This window comes from Mustela nigripes, chromosome 5 (genome assembly GCF_022355385.1).
Source record: "Mustela nigripes isolate SB6536 chromosome 5, MUSNIG.SB6536, whole genome shotgun sequence".
NCBI lineage: Eukaryota > Metazoa > Chordata > Mammalia > Carnivora > Mustelidae > Mustela > Mustela nigripes.
Window position 1 is genome coordinate 123,323,971 of NC_081561.1, and position 25,723 is coordinate 123,349,693.

The 25,723-nt window shown below is 34.7% G+C and overlaps 1 protein-coding gene and 1 pseudogene across 6 annotated transcripts in view; both read right to left on the bottom strand.

Annotated features, from left to right (window-relative positions):
* Positions 1 to 669: 669 nt before the first annotated feature.
* On the bottom strand, positions 670 to 1,804 carry LOC132017473 (cofilin-1-like; annotated as a pseudogene).
* Positions 1,805 to 4,592: 2,788 nt separating this feature from the next.
* Positions 4,593 to 25,723, bottom strand: part of HACE1 (HECT domain and ankyrin repeat containing E3 ubiquitin protein ligase 1) — a 116,313-nt gene continuing 95,182 nt past the window's right edge. For all 6 annotated transcript variants that reach the window (XM_059401120.1, XM_059401118.1, XM_059401119.1 and 3 more), the window contains 5 exons: positions 22,106 to 22,237; positions 14,438 to 14,536; positions 14,089 to 14,159; positions 5,994 to 6,107; positions 4,593 to 5,439 (listed from right to left, as the gene is read on the bottom strand). In XM_059401120.1, the coding sequence (XP_059257103.1) occupies positions 5,337 to 5,439; positions 5,994 to 6,107; positions 14,089 to 14,159; positions 14,438 to 14,536; positions 22,106 to 22,237 (519 nt within the window). In that variant the 3' untranslated portion in view covers positions 4,593 to 5,336. The remainder of the gene's footprint in view (positions 5,440 to 5,993; positions 6,108 to 14,088; positions 14,160 to 14,437; positions 14,537 to 22,105; positions 22,238 to 25,723) is intronic.

Consider the following 25,723-nt stretch of genomic DNA (forward strand, 5'->3'; position numbering starts at 1 on the left):
AGCAATTGATGGACATTTCAACAAATAACCCGGAAAATGTTACCACCTTTAAACTGTAACTAGTGTTGAAAGAGACCATCTGGTATTTATAAAAGCAGAAATATTAGAAATCTATGTTAAAAACTTTAGAGACAGTGTCAAATAGATTGATACATTCATACAAAAGAATATTATGCCAAAGTTTAAAAAAATGTTTAAAAGTTAGTTGTAATGACATGGGAAATAAACAAAATATAATGCTGAATAAATAAAAAAGATACTAAATGCTATGTTCTTTATGAACTCAATTATGGAAAACATGCATTAAGACCAGAAGCTAATAATAATACCAGAACTTTTGGGTCGTAGACTTGTAATTTATGGCTTTTTTCCAGTTAACACATGTATCCATGCTTTCCAGATTTTCCCGTATCAAATAAGCACTTATTTAAAAAAAAAAAAAAAGGACACAAGGATGTCTCAGTTGGTTCCGCGTCTGCCTCCGGCTCAGGTCATGCGTCCGTCAGGCTCCTTGCTCAGCAGGGAGTATCCTTCTCCCTTCGCCTTTCACCCCCCCCCCCCTTTCTCTCATGTTCTCAAATAAACACAATCTTTAAAAAAAATTTTTTTAAAAGGAAAATCAGAGAAAAAAGTGTAAATTCAAATAAATATATAACAGGTAGAATTTTAAAGAGCTATAAATAGTGCTAATTATCAGGCAATGTGGAAATAGAGCTTCGTGGGAAAAAAAAAGCGTTTAATTATGTTCGCAAAAGACTTTAATTAGACTTAGTGTATGTGTGTGTGTGTGTGTGTGTGTGTGTGATTTTTTTTAAATTGAAGGTCCTTATTGGTCCTGCTTCCATGAGTGGCTGCACCCAGATAAAGGGAAGGGGAACCAAGTGGGCAGGAAGGGGTTATCTCCACAACATTCCATTTATACACAGAACTAAACAGACAAGCACAGAGTCATTATGGAGGTTAGAAGTTACCAGCATGGGAAAAAGAACAGGTAGGGAATTGGGGTGTCATAAAGAATATAGTACCACCCACCAAACTGGGGTGCCTGGATAGGAGTACTTGGTCTGCTTCAACCCAAGAGGAATCAGATCAAAAGTGGCTTGGGAAGGCTAGAACCGTCAGGGATGGATGAAGGAGGAAGGTCTAGGGGGCACGGAGGCTGTTTGGCAACTAGGGTGAAGGGACTGCCCTCCCCTTGCTGGTATCCCTCCAGCCCTTCGGGTTTGGCAGGAAGAGGTTAGCCTGCAACCCTCATGGGCAGGTCCTAGGCTGCCAGATGCTCCAGGCAGGGGGCTGAATGGGGTTCACAAAGGCTTGCCTTCCAGGGAAATAATGGCATTGCCCCCCAACTTCTCAGCCAAGGTACATCAGTCCATGACATCCTCACAGCAGTTTGCTTATAATTCATGCTTGGTCTCCATCAGCTTCTTCATGATGGCGTCCATCGAGCTGGCATAGATCATTTTGCTCTTAGGGGTACAGACTTAGGTGCCCAGAAAATAAACATTAGGTCCTCCTTCTTGCTCTCTTTGTTCTCACAGGTTGTGTCATAGAGGCATACCAGCAGTCCTTGTCTGGTAGCATCCTGTCAAAGGTGGCAGAGGGGTGGTCTATAGTCTGGCCCACATGCCCTACCAAGATCTCCTTGCCCTCCTCCAGGTATGAAGATGTTCTTGCCCTGGCTTATGCAGAGGAATACCTTCTTGCACTTCTCACCTCCTCTGGTGTTGAGGATTAATGCACATACCCTCAAGTCACTGAACACCTCGATGATGCCATCAGAGACTGTCGTATCAGAGGCCATTTTCCGTAAGCAAAAGGGAGATAACAAGGAGAGTCAGGAGAGAGGATGGCCACTGCCGCTGCTGCTGGGATCCGACTCAAAGAGACTTACTTTAAGTTAACCACATTATAAAGAGTAAGTTTTGTGGTTATGAAGATATTGCTTATTGCTACTGTTATGGCATTTTTATAGATCAAATAAAAACCCATTATTAATGCTTACTTCCCTTGAGACCAGTGTTTCTGGTCTCAAAGGAAGTAAAGAGACCAGTGTTTCTTTTTACAAATATCACATAGAAAATAACTCAGGCTTGTGTTTTAGACAACTAGGAAAAAAAGGTTATTTTAATGAGAAAGTTTTTATCGCATCTTACAATGCTTTCCCACATATAGCAGTAATCCATGGCCCAGAAATCATTCTTGTGTGAAACTGCCCCACATATATTTCTTTATACACTAATCACTCTTCCATATACCTTATTTCACTTAACATACTTTAGAGACATTTACGTATCAATATGTATAAATCCATTTTATTCTTTGCAAATACTATTTAATATTCTACTGATGGCTGTAATTTATTAGTAACCCCTTACTGATAGGCATTTAAATTGTTTCTCTCTATAACGAGGCTTCAGGTAACATTCTTGTACAAATATCTTTATGACATGAACAAGATTATCCATGAGATAAATTCTTTGAATTGTTGAGTCAAGGAGTATGTGTACATTTAAAAAAAAATCTGACATTGCCAAATTGCCTTCCAAAGAATTTGTACCAATTTATACTCCAGGGGAACATTTCTGATCAAAGCAAATTCCAATGCTGTCAATGGCCAAGAAGGTTACACAAATGAGTGAGGCAGGATGGGGTAAAAAGATGGTAGACTGAAGAGTGTGAATATTCAGTCAATGGAAGAAGTGGGTTCTCCTTAATTGTGGCCAACTATGCCTTCGAGGAATCAATGCCCAATATTGTTAGTGTCCTGCACTCTCAAAAGCCTAAAATCTAGACTTCTGCATGAAACCTTCAGATTTTTTAAATGTTGACAACTCATTTTGAATTTTAGAATTGGCATGACAAACAAACTGTGAGTAGAAATCATCTACTGGGCCTCCAAATTGTGACCTTCACTTTTAAAGCTTTCATTTCTGGCCCCATATCCAACCCACAAAGACTGTCATACCTCCAGGCGGCATTTAGCATACTGTTTTAAAGCTGAGATTTCCTTACATTTAATTTCTGGACAGACTAGAAGATTTTATGAACTATGTCATAACTATTCCCTCAAACTATGTGAACAATTTAATCTACTCTTGCTGAAATGCTTTTATTAATCCGTTTCTATACTATGGTCCTTTATTCCTTTAGAGTGCTGGTTCCTCTGTTTTCTCCGTTACATGGAATCACTACATGTTTTAAGGTCAGAGTCATTTTCCTATGAGAGTAATCTTTTACCCAAAGGGGATAAAAATCTCTAGTCATTTTTCTATGCTACTTTGCATTCCACATATGCATGTACTTACGGAAGAAACTGTGGGAATAAGGTATGTTAAAAAGACTTGCTGCCTCTCACTTAAATAGTATTTTTAATCCATATAAAATACTTTATATTAACTACATTCTTAAGGTTAAGAGATAAAGACAACATAAAAAAAACAAAACCCTGAAGTTGTTAAGTCTGTACAAAAAATACTCAAATTCAGGGGTAAAATACCATGAAATTTTAAATATTTTATTATCTCCTACATAAATACTTGCAAAAGGACTAATCTGACAAAGCCCAATGCACTGAATGATTATATAAAGAAACAAATGTTTGTTAAACATTAAAATCATAAGCAATGTAATATTAAAGAAGTCAGTTGCCTTTTTGAAAACTTAGAAGGCAACAACCTCTTATACAAATGAATTTTGAAAATCAAATTTTAAAAATTTTTAGCTTCATTTATTGTAAATATGCATTTAGTCTTAATTTTAAAGCTGTCTTTTTAAAGAATTCCTAGTTTTAATATTAATTTGCTCAGAAATTCTTTTTATATGTAATATATAATATAAATAATAAATATACATATTCTATATATGTAAATATATAATATATAAATATATATATATACCTGCAAAAACAAAAGAAGATCAAAAGACATATATTAAAGAAGCTTAATAATGTAATAAAGTTTTTAATATATATTGAAAATATGACCATCTACTCATAGGAAAAAAATCTGCATGAATCATTTTATGATTATGAATCATTGATGCCACTGGGTAGTATACTTTTAGTTTCCAAAGGCAAAGTCCTAGACATTACAAGTTCCTCTGCTAGCACGTCTAACTATGTGAGTGTTCCGGGGCATCTGGGTAGCTCACTGGGTTAAAGCCTCTGCCTTCGGCTCAGGTCATGATCCCAGGGTCCTGGGATTGAGCCCCGTGTCAAGCTCTCTGCTCAGTGGCGAGCTTGCTTCCTCCTCTCTCTCTCTGCCTGCCTCTCTGCCTACTTGTGATCTCTGTCTGTCAAATAAATAAAATCTTAAAAAAAAAAAAAAAAAAGAATATGTGAGTGTTCCTACTTCCCCTTAAAAGGTATGCTGTAACAACTGAGGTGGATCCTTTCAAAAGAAAACTAGATTAGATCACTCTAAAATTTAAAAAGCCAAAGCTCTGTGTTGGGCATGTCATTTATCTCAACATTTTAATCATGAAAAATAAACAAGAATAAAAACTTACATATTTAAATTGTACTGTGCACATTGAACTACTTCTTCAAATGTTATCAGAACTCACAGATAAAACAAAAGCAATAAAAAGAATGTGTTAAAATATTATATTTAATTTTACCTAAAATATAAATTAAAATAGGACATAAGACTTTGAGACCACAATATATATATGGGAAACTGACCAATGAAAGATTCAAATAATTCATACAATATAAGCTATAATATATAAATTAAATGTCATTTCATCAGCTGTTAGTCACATCACTCTAAATTTTACACGATATATTAAAATATTAAAAAGCTAAAAAACATCATTGCAATATAGATTCAATATGGGAAAATACATATTTGTGGCTTTATACACAACCTAAATTAATTCACTCTATACAACAGTTTTCCAAAATATAAACAGCACTTTACATGCAACAGAACATACCAGGTTGGGTGTCCCAAGACAATTTTATAGGAAAATAAAGAGAAAACACCCTTTCAACAAGACAGTTAAATGGTAGAGGTGGAATGTAGAATAAGGTTTCGCCTTAACCCAATCTTCAATTAGAGTAAGGAAATATGAAAAAGGATAATTTCTACTACTTTCAATTAGCATTTTTTAAGTTGAAGACTACTGTGATTTTATATTTTCTAATCGTATCACAAACAGCAAACATAAAAGGGAAGCGGGAAGGGAGGGTAGAAAGCGTGATCCTTTATGAATTTTAAACATCAGCCCTGCCTGTGGGCTGTATTTAGGCTCCTTTTCTGTTGACAGTTTCCTAAATTATTTCTGCCACTCTGAATTGCGCATCAGTAATCAGATGAATTTTCCAGACTTCTTTACGCCATTGTGTAACCATAGCTGCCACAATGTAATGCCACAAGAAGTCTGTCCTTGAGTATTTCTTTACTTGGGTATTCAGGTAACTTAAGCATGTTGATGCTAAAAAAGAAAAATATACCATCATTAAATAGGAAATCTATGAAATTTCTGATTGCTTTGTCTAGCAGTGAAAACACTACTCAAAATTAACATAAAATCACCCTCTCAAATTTACATTCAAATTGGAAAACCCTGAAGTAGTATTTAAAAAGAAAAAAAACAAAAACAAAAACTGCTGCATTGCAGTTTCCTTTAGTATGCAAATGTAGTAGAAGAAAATAAGTTCCGTTCAGCCTAAAATAAATAAGCAATAAGGAAATTTAGTTTGAAGTGATGGTGTAATTCAGTGTTACTTGTGACAGTGTAACTTCAGTGATACTTGAACTACATTTAATTAAATTATAGGTAGGTAGTTTCCTCAAATATTTTCCCTACCAAAAAAAGAGAAAAGCAAGGGATTATGCTGGTACTTATTTATCAGTGATTCCAAAATGCTGAAAACAGATTACTGTTGAGGTTTTCCTCTCAATGAAGCAGTACAGTAGTCAGACCTTTAATTATTCAAAATTAATCAAGACAATTCACAATGCATTTAAATAAACATTTTAACATACCATGTGCTTGAAGTTGGTAGGAGATTTGGAGTATATGGCACAGCAGCAATTGTAAAGTTTTGCAATCCACTTCCACCCATGATATTAGCAAATCCACCATGTGGGACCCTGGAACTAAAAGTTCAGAGCTTAGTAAGTTGTAATCAGGAAACAAAAATCTTTGTGATAGATACATTTCAAATTATAAGTTATAGAGTTAGAATATATTCAACTCTAGGTCACTGACAAGGTAACATTTTTTGGTTCTGCAAAACTCCAGCTCATTATTAAAAGATGCTTTGTGGCCAGTTAGCAAGCTTCCATGGAGAACCTCTGTCCACATTTCTGTAAGCCATACCATGCTTTCAATTGGCCATTGCACATACCTCTATTATTGCACATAGCATACTGCATGTACAATTATTTTCTCATATGTGTCTCCCCCTACTCAACTGAGACTAACTTGAGGACCTAAATGTGTCACATTTGTATTTATACCTTTGGGGTTAGCAAAATGACTGGCATCTAACAGACATTCATTAGATACTTGCCAAATACATGGATGTTTGCTTGATTAATTCAAGCAACAGAGAGGCTCTTAGATGTAATCCAAACAATTTCCCTATATGTGAACAATATCTAGGATCTGATGGGGTTCAGGGCAGGCCATCCCCGAATATGCCACTTAGGCATACTGATTATTTCAAATTAAAGTTACTTAAAAACAACCAGTGCAAAAAGGACACTTAAACCTTCCTCTGTCTGGCTGAAAGCAGGAAATACATCTCCCATAGGAGAGGTACTCTCCCTGTACCAGAAGGTAAAGAAACATCCTATGACCAGAGATAGGCAATTCAGGGCTGGGAAGGCTATAGAAACAAATCTCATTACTTCTTCACCAATTTACTACTCAAAGCACTAACTGCTTTGTCTTTTCAATCCCTCAAAAATACATTGTTTCTTTGTCTAAAAGGTGTTAAGTCCTGCTTGCTTACTTTGGTCACTTCTCTGAGATTCGTATTTCTATGAGCTCTAAAACATATGAATTAAATTTGTTTTCTTCCTATTAATCTGTCCATGTCAATTTACTTCTTAGACCAAGCCGAATAACTTTAACAGGTAAAGAAAAATCTTTCCTCCCCAACAGGTCAAAGGATTTTTGTTTTGTTTTTCACTGTGGGAAAACTAGAATATTCTTTACATTTCTGTTCCAAAGAGTCACAATATCAGATGTATTTCTTTTTTAATGTCACCTAACATAAACATAAAAAGACCTCATTCAAATTTGAAAACCCTAACAAAATGCATACAGTATTAGAAAATTTAATCTTGGGTACATGGCTACAGAGAATACAATCACAACTTCCTAAATTCTATTGTTCACATTTGAAAGACATTATTTCAAATTAGCTTTTGTATGTATCATGATTAAACAAAGTAATCCTGTAGAACATTTTGTTTTAATTTTATTTTTTTTTAAGATTTCATTTGTTTATTTGTCAGAGAGAGAGAGCACAAGCAGGGGGAGCAGCAGGCAGAGTAAGCACAGGGAGATGCAGTCTCCCCGCCAAGCAAGGAGCTCAATGAGGGACTCCATCCCAAGACCCTGAGATCATGACCTGAGCCGAAGACAGCCGCTTAACCGAATAAGCCACCCAGGCATCCCAACATTTTGTTTTATATTGAGATTCTATTATACCTTCTAGATAAGTAAGAATGATAACAAAACAAAACAAAACAAAATTAATGTATAGGTACTAAAGGTATACTCAAACACAGAAGTCTGACCAGTATTAGAAATGTTTTCTAACATGAGATTCTTAGTACAAAGCATAATTTAGTTCATTTAAAAAAAAAGTTAAACTTTAGCCAAAACCATCTTGAAAAAGAAGAATAAAGTTGGAGGTTTCACAGTTTCTGATTTCAAAACTTAAATTACAAATCTATGGTTATCAGAAAAATGTAGCAATAACATGAAGCATAAAGACAGACATATAGAAGTAGAATAGATTATCCCAAATAAACTCTTGCATATATGGTTAAATCATTTTCAACCAGAATCCTAACTCAATGGGGAAAGGACAATCTTTTTAACAATTGTGTTGCTGGATATCCACACTACCAAAAAATGGAATTGAATTCTCACCTGAAACCATAAACAAAAATTAACTCAAAATAAATCAAAGATCAAAGCATGAACTATAACCACAAAATTCTTAGAAGAAAATAGAGGGGAAGAGCTTCATGACACTGAATTTGGCAATGATTTCTTAGATATGACACCAAAAGTAGAGGCAACAAAAGAAAAATACATAAATTGAACTTCATCGAAATTAAAAACTTGTCCGCCACAGGACACCATCAACATGCTCATGCTCTCTCTCTCAAATAAATAAATAAAATCTTTAAAAAAAAAAAAAAAAAAAAAAAAAAGGAAAGATGTTCAATCAACGTCACTAGTATTGGGGAACTATAAATCAAAACCACAATCAGATATCACTTCATACACATCACGATGGCCTGGATGACCTTTTTATTTTATTTTTTTTAATTTCTGTAAAGATTAATTTATTTATTTTAGAGAGAGTGTGTGTGCAGGGAGAGACAAAAGGAGAGGGAGAGAGAATCTCAAGCAGACTCCCTGCTAAGCATGGAGTCTGACATGGGAATCGATCTCACAACTCTATGATCATGACCTGAGCCCAAATCAAGAGCTGGATGCTTAACCGAGTAGACTGAGCCACCGAGGGACTCCCAGGATGACCATTTTAAAGAAAAAACACAAAATTTTAAAAAAAAGAAAATAATAAGTATTGGAAAGGATATGCAGAAATTGGAACACTTCTGCATTGCTGGTGGGAATGTAAAATTTATATCAGCTATGGAAAACAGTATGGCTGTTTCTCAAAAAACAAACATACAATTACAGTATATAGCCCAAAGAATTGAAAACAGAGACTGAAAGAGATTATATGTACATCCATGTTCATAGCAGTGTTACTTATAAAAGCCAAAAAAGGTAGAAGCAACTCAAGTGATCATCCATGGATGAAATAAGCAAAAGGTGGTATATACCTATAGTGGATAATTATTTAGCCTTAAAAAGGAAGGAAATTCTGACATATGCTACAATGTGGATGAACATTGAGGACTATGCTGAGTAAAATAAGCTAATCACAAAATGACAAATGATACACAGTTCCACATATATGAAGTACCCATAGTAGTGAAATTCAGAGAGAGAGATAACAGAATGGTGGTTCCAAAGGGCTAGAGGGAGGGAGTATGAAGAGTTAGTGTTTAACTGGTACAGTTTCAGCTGCAGAAGATAAAAGACTTCGGGAGCTGGATGGTGGTGATGGTTGCACAACAATGTGAATGTGCTTAATGTCACAGAACTGTACTTAAAAATGGTTAAAGTGTTAAATGTTATTGTACTTTCTGCCTATACACTACAAAAACTGTGGAAAAATGCACCAGAATTTTGTTTAAAATCATAAATGGTATGTATACATCCAACGGGGAAAAAAAATCCAATCCACAATCCAATATAAATAAAACTCTAAAAAAGAGCAGTTTTCTTTTATAGCTGGGAACTTGTTTGGTTGCTATTAAATGCTTTACTCATGAAATGTCTGACCTTACCTTAGAAAACCAAATGAATATTGAAAGTCTTGTTAATAAACACTAAAAGAATAGCAAAAGAATAGCTAAAGATAAGACCTGGACAAGTGTGTAAACGGAAATAAAATTCTACATTAGTCTACGCCTATTAAAAGGACAACCAAAAATGAAAAGGGGTGAAAAACCAAGCTGTTCTCAATTTCCTGTAGAGGTAGAATTTTAAAGTACACCACTTTATCAGAATAAGATAAGAAAATGAGACTTGAAAAATTAATATACAGTATTTCAACATCAGAATGATCAATCTAATGTTTTTCGTATAACTAAATTTTGAAAAACATGCTTAAAAATCAGAAGATTTTCCAATTTAAAGATCTAAAACTAAAATTATATTATAAACTGCTATTCACAATTTCTGAAATTTTATTCCTCTTCTTCTAAACTACAAACAAATATGACTGGGCCCCATAATTGAATAATCAGTGAATACTACCCTAAGATCATGGCTCATCAAGCTTAAGCATGTATGAGAAAAATAAATGAAATGGTCTTGGCTGAATATTATGACACTTGGATCATACAATGTAAAATTACAGTCAATAAAAATGACACACTTCTATTTTATACACAAAGAAATCATCAAGTCTGAATCCCATTATTCTTGAGTAAGTCATTTAATTAAGACAGTCTTATAGACCACCAAAATAATGTTACACCATAATAATATTCAAAAATTAATTTTTGCATTGGTTCTTGGTTCTAATAATTAGAACACATTTGACTTTTCAGGAAGGTTGCACTAAACTAAACTACGGACACAGAGAAAGATACTTTAATATCTAATATAAACAGATAATCAGAATTTTCTAGAAAGTGCTACTGAATAAAAAAAACATGCTAAGTTTAGAATGGTAAATGCTCTATACCTACACTTAAGTCTAATGAAATAAAAGTTAAGGTTTAAAAAAGTTGAAAAATTACTCAGTCTGAATTCAAAACAAGGACTCTGTAGACTAAATGTTGAAAGGTGACTTCTTCAGCATGATGGTGAAGCTTAGCTCTGTGTTGTTCCCCTCAGCTTCCTTGGCTTCTATTTTTTACTCAAATCCCTCACCTCAGTTTAAATGGATTCATAAGCTACACTTCATGACAAGGTAAATAATAATAAGTGCAATTCTTTTCAGTACTGCTAACCATGACTATACGTCTGACGTGGGAGAGGCATTCTGTATTATTAATACAAGAGTTTTTTATTCTACAAGAGCAGCAACTTGACATTTTTAGTCCCAGAGACCTTGAGTAATTTTAATTGTTATCTGCACTTTAAAGACTCGTACCAACCAAATCATGGTGGTGCGGACATAATAATCCATTAAATGGTGTTTAGATATAAATCATTTAGAAAACAGTAAAAGCTCTACGTCAATACATAAACTAAAATCCAGATGGCTTAAAAATTGGAAAGTAAAAATAGGAACTATAAAAAGTTATAGAAAAAAATGCAGATAAACATATAATCTTGGGAGTGGGGAAGGAGTTATAAAAACAACAAAGAAAAGTACAATGATCAACTTACAAAATTAATACTTCTATTTTATAAATTTTGTAAAGTAAATTTATAATTTAAATTACATGGGAATCTGTATTTAATGATAACCTGGGAAAAGTTATTTGTAAGGTTAACGTCCCACATAAAGAACACTTAGAACTGAATTTTTAAAAATGACAGGGCAACTGTGTGGCTCAGTTGGTTAAGCATCTGACTCTTGATTTCAGCTCAGGTCATGATCTCAAAGTGATGAGATCAAACCCTGTGTTTGGCTCTGTGCTCAGCGGGGAGTCGGCTTGGGATTCTCTCCTTCTCCCTTTCCCTCTCCACCCCCCAATAAGCTCTCTTTCTCTCAAATAAATAAATCTTTAAAAATAAAAAAATAAATGATAATAGAATGTGTAATAATTAAGATAGTCAATTCACATAAGAATTATATAAATAAAAAATTATATAAAAATAGAAATGAGGATGCCTGGGTGGCTCAGTCGGTTTAGCATCTGCCTTTGGCTCAGCTCATGATCCTAGGGTCCTGGGACTGAGTCTACATCCGGCTCCCTGCTGAGCAGGGAGTCTGCGTCTCCCTCTACCCCTCCCCCCTACTCATGGTCTCATTCTTTCTCATGCTCTCTCAAATAAATAAGACCTTAAAAAAAAAAATTACATTCTGTACTGATAGAACAAAAGGAATAGGTCCTCTCATTCCCTGTTGATATGAATACTGGTAATTTTCTGAAGGGTAAAAAAACCTGATATATACGTATCAGGTTATAAAAATTTATATACTTTCATGTACAAAAACTTCTAAGAATCTTTTCTATATAAATAATCAAACTGGCCCACAAGTGTATAAATGTAAGAATTCCTTATTTGTTCAGCATTACTATAAACAGGAAAATTTAGCAATGAAGGACAATACCAATTAAGGTCCATAAACTGAAGAATAGGTAGCCATGAACAAATTAGATCTATAAATGGAAAAAATTTTAATAATATATTGCTAAATTCAGAAGTTATAAAAGAGGAACGATGTTTTTAAAAAGTAAAAATTTATGGGACATCTGGCTGGCTTAGTTGGGAGAAGCAAGAGACTCTTATTGGGGTTGTAAGTTTGATCCCCAGGTTGGTTGTAGAGATTACTTAAATAAAACTTAACAAAAAAAAGAAAAGTAAAACTTTATGTATGTGGGAAAATTTCTGGAATCTCAGACACTAAGATTAGAAGTAATTCTTTTTATTGAAACTGTCTAATCCTCCCACCTAGAATATATAATTTTTAATTCTTTTCATTAAATTACTCAAATCTCTGGGTACTTCTTGGCATTAAGAAGCCAAAAAACTACAACAGAACACTAAAACAAGGTTTTCTTTCATATCTTTAGTCTATAATCTGTGAATATTCATGTTCTTTTTTTTTTAAGATTTTATTTTTAAGTAATCTCTATACCCAACATGGGGCTCAAACTTAAAACCCTAAGATCAAGAGTCTCATGCTTTCCCAACTGAGCTAGTCAGGGACCCTGAATGAATATCTCTGTTTTATTTATTGTTTAAAATTAGATTACAGTGTAAACCCCCAACTATTTTTCTAAAGGACTTCGAAAATAAAGCAAAATATTAAAGTATTATCTCTGCATAGTGGAATTACCTAATGGATTTTCATTGTCTTCTATCTATATTCTTCATTTTCCAAATTTTCTTTTTCTAAAAATCTAAAAAAAGATTTTATTTATTTATTTGACAGACAGAGATCACAAGTAGGTAGAGAAGCAGGCAGAGAGCGAGGAGGAAGCAGGCTCCCTGCTGAACAGAGAGACCGATGCGGGGCTCAATCCCAGGACACTGGGATCATGACCTGAGCTCAAGGCAGAGGCTTTAACCCACTGAGCCACCCAGGTGCCACTATAATGGTTATAGATTACAAGAAATAAGGAAATACTAGATTTCAAATAACATATATATTTTAGAGAGATATACACCCATAATTATGTTTTTAAGATAGACAGAAAAAATAGAGAAGTAAATACACCAAATTATTTACAATAGTTATTGCTGGCAGAGAATGGTGTTCATTATTTGTTCTAATTTTATGTGTGCTCCAACTTTCCTAGAAGAACCATGTACATTTATGATGGAACAAATGAACTATATTTCCATAAAGTGGAGGGCACAAATAAAATTCTAAGATGCCAAGAATTAAAATTGGATTTTTTAAAAATATCTTTCATTAATGTGACTTAAAGGAGGTTAAAAGCATCTAGTTTTCCAGTATCTATATTTAATCAGTCCAAAAGTAGACTTTTCAAATATATTTGTGCTATCACAAATTATTTTTTAGGCCATGAATCTTGAGACTAAAATCTGTTGAGGGATGCTTGCGTGGCTTAGTTGTTAAGCTTCTGACTCTGTTTCTGCTCAGGTCATGATCTTAGTCAGGGTTGTGGGAGCAAGTCCCATGTCAGGCTCTGCACTCAGCACAGAGTATGCTTGGGATTCTTTTCCTCTCCCTCTGCTCCTCCCCAGCTTGTGGAATAAAATCTTCAAAAAATTTGGCAAGAACTGGAGAAAAACTGTTGAGTATGGATATTATGTGTGTCATGTGTATGTATGTGTATGTTGTCCAACAACAGACAAATATTAAGAATTTGGCACTACCACTGACTTACCGACAGAATGAAAAGATTACCAAATTATAAAATACAGTATATATGATGATTGTCCTGACTGGAACAGTTTATACACTAGTATACATTAAATAAACATTTACTGAGCACTACCATATTTTATCCTTAACAGCTAAATAAATCTTTGTTTAATACCTAAAAAAATGGAAAGGGAAATAGAAACTGACAATTCAAAGGAATAATGCATTTTGGTTGGTTAGGCCACCAAAACTGCAACACATTAAAAATCTTTCCACATTAGCATAAAAACACTTCTTACCTGCCAGTAACAAACTGCAAGAGAAGAACTCTCTCCTCTGGAGTAATGTCTTCCACAACTTCCCAGAACCACTAACAACAATAAAAAAACTTAACTCACATTTCAGAGTAATTGCAGACTTCTTAATACCCGAGAAATATGTAATATTCATAAAGCATATTTTATTCTATAAAACTCATTTATCAAAAATGCTTTCATACAAAGCTTTCATATGCAATATTCCCAGGAGAAGAGTTTAGGGAAAATTTTTACTTTGTTAATTAATGCAGGTTTTCATCCAATAGTGCTGAAAAGCTTATAAAATTAAATGGCAAACTTAACTTCATTCTGAGCTCTAGAGAGATTTTACCTGAATAACTGGATCCTCTCTTTCATAGCCACTTGTGTATTCTGTATTTCTTATCCAATCACTCACATCAATTTCTGGCATGCCAGAAAGCAGTAGCTCCTTTGGGGAAGAAGAGAAGTATTTCATTAATCTTCACTGGGAAAAAAAAGTTATTACATTTAAATAGTAAATTTGCCTTAATTAGAAATTAATCCCATGTAAAACTGATTTATTTTTTTGACAGTTTCTGCATGTCATCAATAACAAGTACTATATGAGAGAGAACTCTTCATACTGATAATCTCAAATATTGCTGAGATGTGGAAATATCTCCACATTCATACAACTTCATTAAAACATAGGAGACAAATACATAAACACATACACAACAAGTTTACATCTGCAACACTTTTTTGAATGTTATTATTTGGGGTTTATGTTTATGTTAATGTATGAACTTGTTAAATTCTAAATTATATGCTCAACATGAATGTGACAACAAAGACCTGAATAAGTCCTGGGTTAAACAAAAGAAAAGATCATCAAGAAACTCTAGTCACTAGGAAAAAGGAGTAATATAATAAAAAAAGGTAATATAATAAAAATAGTCATTATTTTTTAAAAAACAGTACAGATTCAGGCCTTGGAAGAACTCTATTTTGGAATGTTTTGGATACTCTAAAGCCAACATTTCCCAGTATGAGAAAAAAATACAATTTCCTAATGATTTTTGGTAGTCACCTTTTTTATGTGAAGATCATCAAACAAAATAGTAATCAAATGTGAAATTAAGAATGTAAAAAATACCATTATGTCTTCCAAGAGAAAACTGAACATGGAAAGAGCTTGTCCAGATGGCTCAATGAGCCCATATGTCACAACTGGATGTGTTTATACAGTCAGATAAGGCAATGACTATACTATACTTAACCAAATACTGACAAGCCAGATCAGCAGTTTGTTGTCACAGACATAGATACAGTGTGGTTCAAAATCATGTCTCCTATAACAACTACCCATACAATACCTGACTAGTACCGAAGTGTGCTCAGAAGAAAATTAATGAAGACTAATAAGAGGTGGGATCTGACAACTCTTGGGGCTTCTAAGATCTACTCAGAGTCTAAAAGTTTCTCCCCTTTCCAACCTATCTGAGGCTGGATTTTCTTCATCTAGTTCAAGCAAACAATGTATTACAACTGATTATATGCAGATGCAGATATAAGAACCTAATTGTCTTCTATTAGCTAGATATTTAAAAAACCTACAAAAATGTAAAACATGCCACTCTTCTCACTTTAAGCTATTTTTAGCTTAATTCTAAAAAATGCGATTTTCAATTTTTAAATGTTATTTATATTAATATGTAATGGATTGTTATTTCTACATTAAGAAAATATTTTATATCTTTTAATTTCAAATACAGTAAACATCAATTAATAAAACCCACATAAACAAAAACTTTTGTTGTAAGGGTGTCCTAAAACCAAAAACTTTGAGAACTGTTGGTCTAGGGTGTATTTTAGTCTTCCTTTCCACAGTATTATAAAATACTTTTACTAGATGGATATTCTGATTAGTCTCCATTTTAACAATCCAGATATATTCCCCACCGTTCTTTGCACTCTTCTGAGCCCCATCAGACCAATTCATGCAGACTGGCTCTCTTGCCTATTAGCTTTAGGCTGAGCTCCATCACTGGGAAACAGGCAGGATTCTGGAGGTGAGGATATTTTCTACTCCCACTTTGCTTCAGCACAACTTTGCAGGAGCCATGTTTCCTCAACTATAGCTACTATCAGGCTGCCTCTCACTGGTACTTCAGGCTCTCCCAGGGTCCTCGTAATAGCCCCCCACTCTCACCCACAATCTCCCTTTCTGTGGTCTCAGCTACCGCAGTAACTATGGTCCAGAAGCCCATAATCTGCTTTCTGACATACTATCAGAAAGTAAATAGCAGCCTAATGCTAAGTCACAATGCCTACATCATTCCCCTCACTTCATCTCATCACATTTTATCTGACATCATCAAAAGAACAAGGGTGATTACCACACAAAAAGATATTTTCAGAGACCACTTCATATAACTTTTATTGTATCCTGTTATAATTATTATTGTTATAAATATTAATTATTAGTAGTTGTTAATCTCTTACTGTATCTAAATTTTAAATTAAACTTTACCCTAGGTATGTATATTTAAAAGAAAACATAAATATACAAGATTCAGTACTATCCATGGTTTCAGGCATCTACTGCGGGTGTTGGAACAGATTCCCTCTTCATAAGGGGGGACTACTGTAATTCCTCCACCTGTTTCTTCAATTCTAGAAATGATAAAGCTTTCCATTGTTGCTAGTTTCTGGATGCCTCACCATACTCTTGTTATTCCTTTTTTTTTTTATTTTTTAAACATATAATGTATTATTTGTTTCAGGGGTTACAGGTCTGATTCATCAGTCTTACATGATTCCCAGCACTCACCATAGTACATCCCCTCCCCAATGTCCATCACCCAGCCACCCCATCCCTCCACCTACCCTCCCCCTCCAGCAACCCTGTTTATTTCCTGAGATTAAGAGTCTCTTATGGTTTGTCTCCCTCATTTCATTTTTCCCTCCCTTCCCCTATGATCCTGTCTTTTCAAATTGCTCATGTCAGTGAGATCATATGATAATTGTCTTTCTCTGATTGACTTATTTCACCGAGCATAATACCCTCTAGGTCCATCCACCTCCTTGCAAATGGCAAGATATCGTTTTTTGTTATTCTTACCACTGCCACACCTCTGTAATAGCTCCTTCGTTAAAGTTTCCATCTGAGCCATCTGGGGAAATTGGCAAGACACTGATACAGATCTGCCAAAAGTGAGTAGGGACGAATTTTATATATTTCTTACAAGCCATGAGAGTTTAATCCTCTTCCCTTCTAAAGATAAGCTTTTAATAATATTAAGTATGCTTCCATTATTAATAATTATAAGTAAAAATTATTGAGACTATATTCTCTCAAGAAATTTAAAGCATTTCATGAATATATTATTACAGCTTTTGTGAAGAGGAAGATCTTTATTATCCCATGTAACACCAAGGCAAAAAAAAAAAAAAAAAAAAAAAAATTACACTGAGTAAAAACAAGTAGATGAAATGGGAATTCCACAATAAAAAGAATATATAGCAGGAAGATTTCAAGTCCCAATCAGTAATTTATTGTTTTTTAAAAACATGACAAAATAAATGAATTTAGTCTACTGGAAATGGGTATAACATATATATCCCATATGAATGGCCAGCAATTGAGCCATGCAAATATTCATAGCCATTAGCTTATCTAGTATTCATATGGTTCAATGTGTTAATTCCAGATGCACATCTAGCTTAGATTTCTTTGCCAAGCTTTTTTTAAAAAAAGTTTCCTATCCAAATGTAGCATACTCCTTTTCCTATGAAAGACAAAGTCATTCTAAAACCAAGTCCCATTTATAACTTATGCCTCTGAGAGACAGTCTGGCAATACTGATGAAGACAGACCAGGTCTAGAGCACAGAACATGGGTTCCCAGTCTGGCTCTAACACATACTTTATGAACAGGAGGAAATTCTGTACCTTCTTTGGATTAGTTTTCCTTCTCTGTAAAATGGGAGGTCTATTGTAAAAATTTTTAAATTTAATAAATATAGGGGCGCTGGGTGGCTCAGTGGGTTAATGCCTCTGCCTTCAGCTCAGGTCATGATCTCGGGGTCCTGAGATCGAGCCCCGCATCGGGTTCTCTGCTCAGTGGGGAGCCTGCTTCCTCCTCTCTCTCTCTGCCTGCCTCTCTGCCTACTTGGATCTCTGTCTGTCAAATAAATAAATAAAATCTTTAAAAAAAAAGTTAATAAATATAAAGTGCCTGGAAAATACCACATTTTTAATAATAATTTTCATCACTGAATATATCAGGATCATGCTGACAACACTGCTCTTTCCAAATAATCCCTCCATCTCAATCAGCTCAACATAGTAAAGCTAGAGTCTAAGACCCGATGAGGAATCCTGACCTAACTTCTAATACAAACCACAACTGAAAATTTAACAGCAGCAGACCAAAATATGAAAAATAAAGGAATAAAGAAAGCTTTTAGAAGAAAACATGGGGAAACACTTTCATGACCTGGGAATAAGAAACAGGTTCTTAAAAGGAGACAAAAGAGATCCATTTATTTAAAAAAGGGAAAAACAGGATAAACTGAACTGTTTTAAATTTTATTCACTTAAAGATACCAAAACAGAAGATATTCACAATATAGGTAACAAACACTCCTATAAAGAATCCTATAAATCAGTAACAAAAAAACAGAACAAAACAAAACAGAAAACACAATAGAAAAATGGACAAATTACTTGAGTAAACACTATTTTTTTTTAAAGATTTTATTTATTTATTTGACAGAGAGAGAGAGAGAAAGCACAAGCAAGGGGAACAGCAGACAGAGAGAAAGGGAAAATCAGATTTCCTGCTGAGCAGGGAGCCCAATGCAGGGCTTGATCCCAGGACCCTGAGATCACAACCTGAGCTGAAGGCAGATGCTTAACCCACTGAGCCACCTGGCACCAGAGTGTAAGTGGCCAATGAACATATAAACACACTCAATCTCATAAGTCATTAGGTAAATGAAACACCACTAGTGATCCATAAAAATGGTAAAAATGAAAAAGAAAACATCAAGTGCTAGTGAAGACATGGAATACCCAGAACTCTCATACCTATTGGTGGGAATACAAACTGACACACCACTTGCACTATCTGCAAATTATCTACTACAATAGAATAAATGTACACCCTATGTCCCAGCAATTACATTTTAAGATGCACACATACACCCTCCTAAAGACATGTATTAGAATGTTTGTAACAGCACTACTTCAAATAACCCAAAACTGAAAAGTACCTACCAAATGTTCATGAAGCATAGACCTCTCTCTAAACACACACACACACACACACACACACACACACAGATACAATGAAATGCTATAATGCAATAAAAAGGAACAAATTGCAACTTCCTGCAACAATATGTATAATTCTCATAAAAAGTTGAGCTAAAGAAAGCAGTTATATTTAGGTGACTTCTCCATTTACATTAAGTTCAAAAATGAGAAACCTAATCTATGGTATTTTTAGAAGTCAGAAGGGGAAGACAGGGTGGCTCATTCCATTAACCACCGGGACTGTTGATTTTGGATCAGGTCAAGATCTCTGGGTCATAAGATGGAGCCCCACATTGGGCTCCATGCTCAGCAGGGAGTCTGCTGGAGATTCTCTCTCACCCTCTGCCTCTGCCCCTCCCCATTCTCAGGTTCTCTCTAAAAAAATAAATAAATAAAATCTTAAAGAAAAAATATAAGAGTGGTGAATCACTGAACTCTACCTCTGAAACTAATAATATATGATATGTTAATTTACTGAATTTAAATAAATGTAAAAACAAGAATAATAATAATGTTAATGGAAAAAAAAGGTCAGAAGAGTAGTTCCCCATGAAGAGACAGTGACTGGAATAGAACAGGAGTGGACATGAGGGGTGCCAGGATTTCTCTGTTTCTTGATCCAGGTGCTGGTTTTATGGGTGTATTCAGTTTATAAAAATTCATCAAACTGTACATTACGATGCATATACTTTTCTCTACATACACTATAAATCAATAAATCTCATAAAACTGAGCAATATCCGTAAATCAGGAGGCAAAGTTTTTGTCAATTATTTACATTGTTGCTATTTGTTCTTTTTTACACAGAGGTCCAAAAGATAATGTGGAAGTCTCTGTTTTGAACTCACAAAGCCAATTTAATGTATGTACGGTACAGAAAAAAGTCAGATTTCAATCATGTTTAATAATAGTTCATAAGTACTCCTCCATTTTTAAATGCTAAAAATAACTTACTGCCATGTAAAAAGTAATGAGTCCATACTAAACAAAACCATTAATCTTAAACCTAAAATGCAAGCAAAAAACAAAAACAAAAACAAAAACAAAAACAACCTCAAAACTAACATTTAATGAAACTAAGTCACAATGGACTTCAAAATTATATTCACTATTATACTAAGATATAATGACTTATAAAACAAAAAATACTGGCATATATGTAAAATTAAAAGGTATAAATCAGTGTACTTACTCATAAAGTAAAGTGAAAAGCACAGGGTAAAACTAATTTTATGGGAAAGAATAAAAACCAAAGGATACTTTTCCATTGATCTAAAATTTACTATTCCAAATTACATTTTTTAAAATAAAAAATTAGCTATACTCTATACTCTATTCAAAACACTATAGGAGTGCCTGGGTGGCTCAGTCAGTTAAGCATCTGCCTTTGGCTCAGGTCATGATCCCAGGGTTCTGGGATCAAGCCCTGCATTGGGCTCCCGGCTCAGTGGGGAGTCTGCTTCTCCCTCTCCCTCTGCCTCTGCTCATGTGTTCTCTCACTCACTCTTTCTCAAATAAAATCTAAAAAAAAAAACTATGTTTAATTACGGAGTTAGACAACTCCCCAAGAGTTTGAAAATAATTTATTACCAATCATAAGAGAGAAAAAGGATATGAGGGCAAATGCAAACATAAAGCATATAAAATTAGAAATCCTGTTAGGTCATAGTAAAAGGCAAGGAAACTAAAAAAGCAAAACAAACATTAGAAACTAGAAACCAACAAAGTAAGGACTCCACACAGATTTAAAATGGAAAATTTAGAATTATATATGGTAAAATAAGAAGTTAGAGAAAATTAAACAAATACAGTAAGAAAAACCTTCTAATTCTTCTTTTCGGAAGGACAAGAAGTTAGTATCATTATCTTGTACCTCATATGGTCAAACCAAAAATTTAGAAGTATAGTTGATTCTTGCTTGAACGATGCAGGTGTTACGGACTCTGACCCCATGCAGTCAAAATCCACATGTAACATTTGAATTCCCCCAAAACTTAACTACTAATAGCCTACTGCTGGCCAGAGGCCTTATAGAAAACATAAACAGTAAGCATATTTTGTATGTTACATGAATTACACATATCCTATTCTTAGATCAAGGCAAACCAGAAGAAAAAATATTATTAAAATCAGAAAGAAGAGGTGTCTAGGGTGGCTCAGCTGGCTGAGTGTCTGGCTCTTGGTTTGGGCTTAGGTCATGATCTGAGGATTTTGAGGCTGAACCCCACACTGGGCTCCATGCTTAGTGTGAAATCTGCTTAAGACTCTTTGTCCTCTTTTCTCCTTCCTCCTCGCTCCTTTCCCAACTCACACACACTCTCTCTTGCTCTCAAATAAATCAATCTTAAAAAAAAAAGTAAGAAAATTTAGTGTTATACTGGAAAACATCCACTTTTAAGTTTGAACTCACAACAGTTCAAACGCGTTGTTCAAGGCTTAAGGGTTAACTATAATATGAATATATATATTCATATATATATGGCCTTCAACATCTCCCATGTAAAATACTTTGAAAATGTACTCCATTTTTGTTTTCATTTCACACTAAGATAAGCACAACCACAAATCTTGTAAGAAATCTCTTAACAAGAACATCAAACCATAATGTCATATTATACATTATTTTATAACATAGTACTCCAAAATCATTTCTGAATTATAGCGACTGGAGTTTTGTGTTGTTTCGTAACCAAAATGAACTGATGTTTTTCCTTACCAATTCATATTCATCAAAAAGCTGTATGAGAGAAGGTGGAATGAACATATGAAAGCCCTGCAAAAAAGCATTGATCTGAGGCTGAATGGCTCTTGTCATTCGAAGTTCAGTAACAAGCTGAACATACTCCGCCTAAAAAAAAAAAAAAAAGGTGATTTTTTTTTTTTCAATTTTACATACTTAATATAATGTTGATATAATCATTCTTCACTTAAGAGGTAAGAGGTTGGGGGCACCTGAGAGGCTCAGTCAGTTAAGCCGCTGCCTTCAGCTTGTGTTGTGATCCTGGGGTCCTGGGAGAGAGTCCCACATTGGGCTTCTTGCTAAGTCTGCTTCTCCCCTGCCTGCCATTCCCCCTGCTTGTGCTTACTCTTTCTCTCTCTGTCAAATAAATAAATTAAAAAAGAAAGAAAAAAGGGGTGCCTGGGTGGCTTAGTGGGTGAAGCCTCTGCCTTCGGCTCAGGTCATGATCTCAGGGTCCTGGGATCGAGCCCCATGTCAGGCTCTCTGCTTAGGAGGGAGACTTTTTCTCTCTCTCTCTCTCTCTGCCTGCATCTCTGCCTACGTGTGATCTCTCTCTCTGTCAAATAAATAAATAAAATCTTTAAAAAAAAAAAAAAAGAGGAAAAGGTTTAAAGACACCATTATTCAAGTCTCTCAGTAAACCCATAATCTACCAATCACTGAGTTACTTTGGCTAAAATACTAGGAATCAATCACCTATGATTTCTCTCACATGCTGTATCAGTAAGTTCTATCAGAACTACCTCCAAACAACATTCTCAAACCAACCCTGTCTCACCCTCTCCACATCCAGCACCCTGGTCCAAGCCATCATCATCACCTTCATCTGGGTTACTGTAATATGTGGGGTCCCAGTTTCCATTTTTGCCTCTGTACTGCTTCTCCCATACCACCAACTAATCTTTTAAATATATAAATAAATATTATCTATATAATTTCATACATAATTTAGATCACATCACTCCTGCTCAAAGCCTTACAGTGATGGGTGCCTAGGTGGCTCAGTCAAGCACCTCTCACCCACCTTAAAAACAAAACAACTTTGTAAAATATAAATTACTTTCCTAGCCTTTAAGACCCTAAATGATCCAGTCTCTGTTGTGCCCTCTCATCTCATTTCTTTCTACTCTCTCCCTTGTTGATTCTCTCTATTCCCCAAATATAAGCTTGTTCAGGTCTTAGTGTCTATACTTCCTCATGTCTCTGACTGAAGTATCTCATTAGAATGTAATCTCTCTGCAGGCAGGGGTTTTGTTTGTTTTCTAGTATATATTCCCAGCGCCTAAAAAGTGGCTGCCACTTTGTAAATGTTCAACAAATACTGAAAGAATGCATACATTCAACAAGTGCATTTAATACATACTAAGAACTTGATAAAATGGTCATATAAGCATAGTTGACTTGATTCTAAATTAAGGTAAGCTACTTTAACACATTTCATTTTAAAATACATCATTACAGAAAACAAGTGTCACTTAAAATTTAACTGGTAATAATATATTTTGGCTCAGACAAGAATCAACTATTACATATTTATCAGTCAACTCTATCAATTGTTATCATTTGTGTATTTTAAATTACCTCTAAGTGAAACGTTGTGACTAAAAAGCAATATGCTATAGATAGTTCTTACCTGCCAGGTATGAATGTTCTAAAGAGAGTAGAGAAAGCCTATTTTAGGTTCCTTCTTTATTTGAGGGGGCACTAATCCAATGCTATGCCCCATCCCACTTCCTAACTCTACCCCAGCGGGGGGAAAAATCCACAAGGACTGAGCTAGCAAGTTATATATAACCACTGCCTATGAATTCTCCATACGTGTCAAAGCTATAGAAGTGTCATGGTGGATTCTCCATAGCTCTCCCCAAACCCACATAGCTCTTGGTGTAATCTAGCGCAGGGAAAGCTGTCATTTCTGCTATTCAGCCTACTGAATAGCCCCCAAATCACACTCCCTACCACCCATAAGTTTTTTTCCACTGTACAGGATTTAATCAGTTACTACATTGAGGTAGTTACCAGAGAGGAGGAGACAAAAATGAGTGCCAAACAATCAAACAGAAATATAAACTAGATTTTTATATCCAATCCAAGAAATAATATATATAGCACACTTCCAAGTGATAACCAGCAATGATTTCAATATTAGCACATGATTATCTTTTAGTTTACGTATGCTCTACATAAACTTACTCAACTACTACAATTTTTCTGCTCCACTCATTCATTAATGTTTAAGGTGCTTTATTTGACCCTATCTTCCCTTATCAAGACCAGCTTTTCCCCAAAATGTTTTGCTCTTAGAATCTTATGGTACTATTTAATGATCATTGTTCAAGACCTTAAATTATGAAGCATAAAAGATTTGTGGGGCTCCTGTGGAGCTCAATCAGTTAAGCATTCAACCCTTGATTTCAGCTCAGCTCATAATATCAGGGTCCTGAGATCTAGCCCCATTTTGGGCTCCATACTGGACATGGAGCCTGCTTAAGGTTCTCTCTCTCCCTTTGCCTCCGCCCCTCATTCCTCCGCCCACCATTCAGATGTGCACACGTGTTCTCTCATGCTAAAAAAAAAAAAAAGGAAAATATTTGTGAACTGTTCAAAGTACACTTCACCAATTTTAACTGGCCATTACTGCAGTCCATATTCATCAGAGTAGTACAAATTCTGTTTTCAATTACTTAATTCCTATTATTTCCTCACACATTCTCTTTTTAAAAATTAATTCTCACAAGTATACTATTCTTTCCTTGTTTCCTTCTATTCGTCTAACATGGAATATTATTCCAATATTTTAAATATTTTCCACATTTATTTCTATAACTTGGACCCATAGTCATTGTGTATCAATTTGTGGAAATCAGATCCTTCTAATACCAGTTTCCATATTAAGTTAATTTAAATGTGGATGAATTTTGGTCTAAATTATTACTCAGAAAAATAATACAATTGGGCACCTGGGTGTCTCAGTTGGTTAAGCGACTGCCTTCGGCTCAGGTCATGATCCCAGGGTTCTGGGATCATGCCCCACATCAGGCTCCCTGCTCAGCAGGGAGCTTGCTTCTCCCTCTTCTGCTCCCCCTACTTGTGCTCTCTTTCTCTCTCCCTCTCTGTCAAATAAATAAAATACAATCTTTTTTTAAAAAAAGAAAGAAGACTAATAAAATCATAGCCATCACAAATCCTGCTAAGATGTTTAGTAAAATAAAGTTTTCCACATAGCTGAAATACCACTGTTTAACAGAAGAAAATATAAATCCAACTGAGCTAAAATGTTTCCCTGCTTCCTTAAACACTGTACATCCTCAAACAGAATAACACAAATTAATGTTTTCTTGATGATACAATTATTACTATGAACATCCACTACCATTACACACTAACATTCTGACTATTCATACTGAGCAGAAATATACTGACTGCATTCCCATTATCTATACAGGCATCCAAGTGACTCAACTCCCCACAGTTTATGCCCTGAACAACATCAAATATCTTAAATGCTTTAATAAGGAAACACTGAATATGTAGATGACAACCAGTCCACAAAACACTGGCATAAAGAGTTGCATAATTAAACATTAATTATAA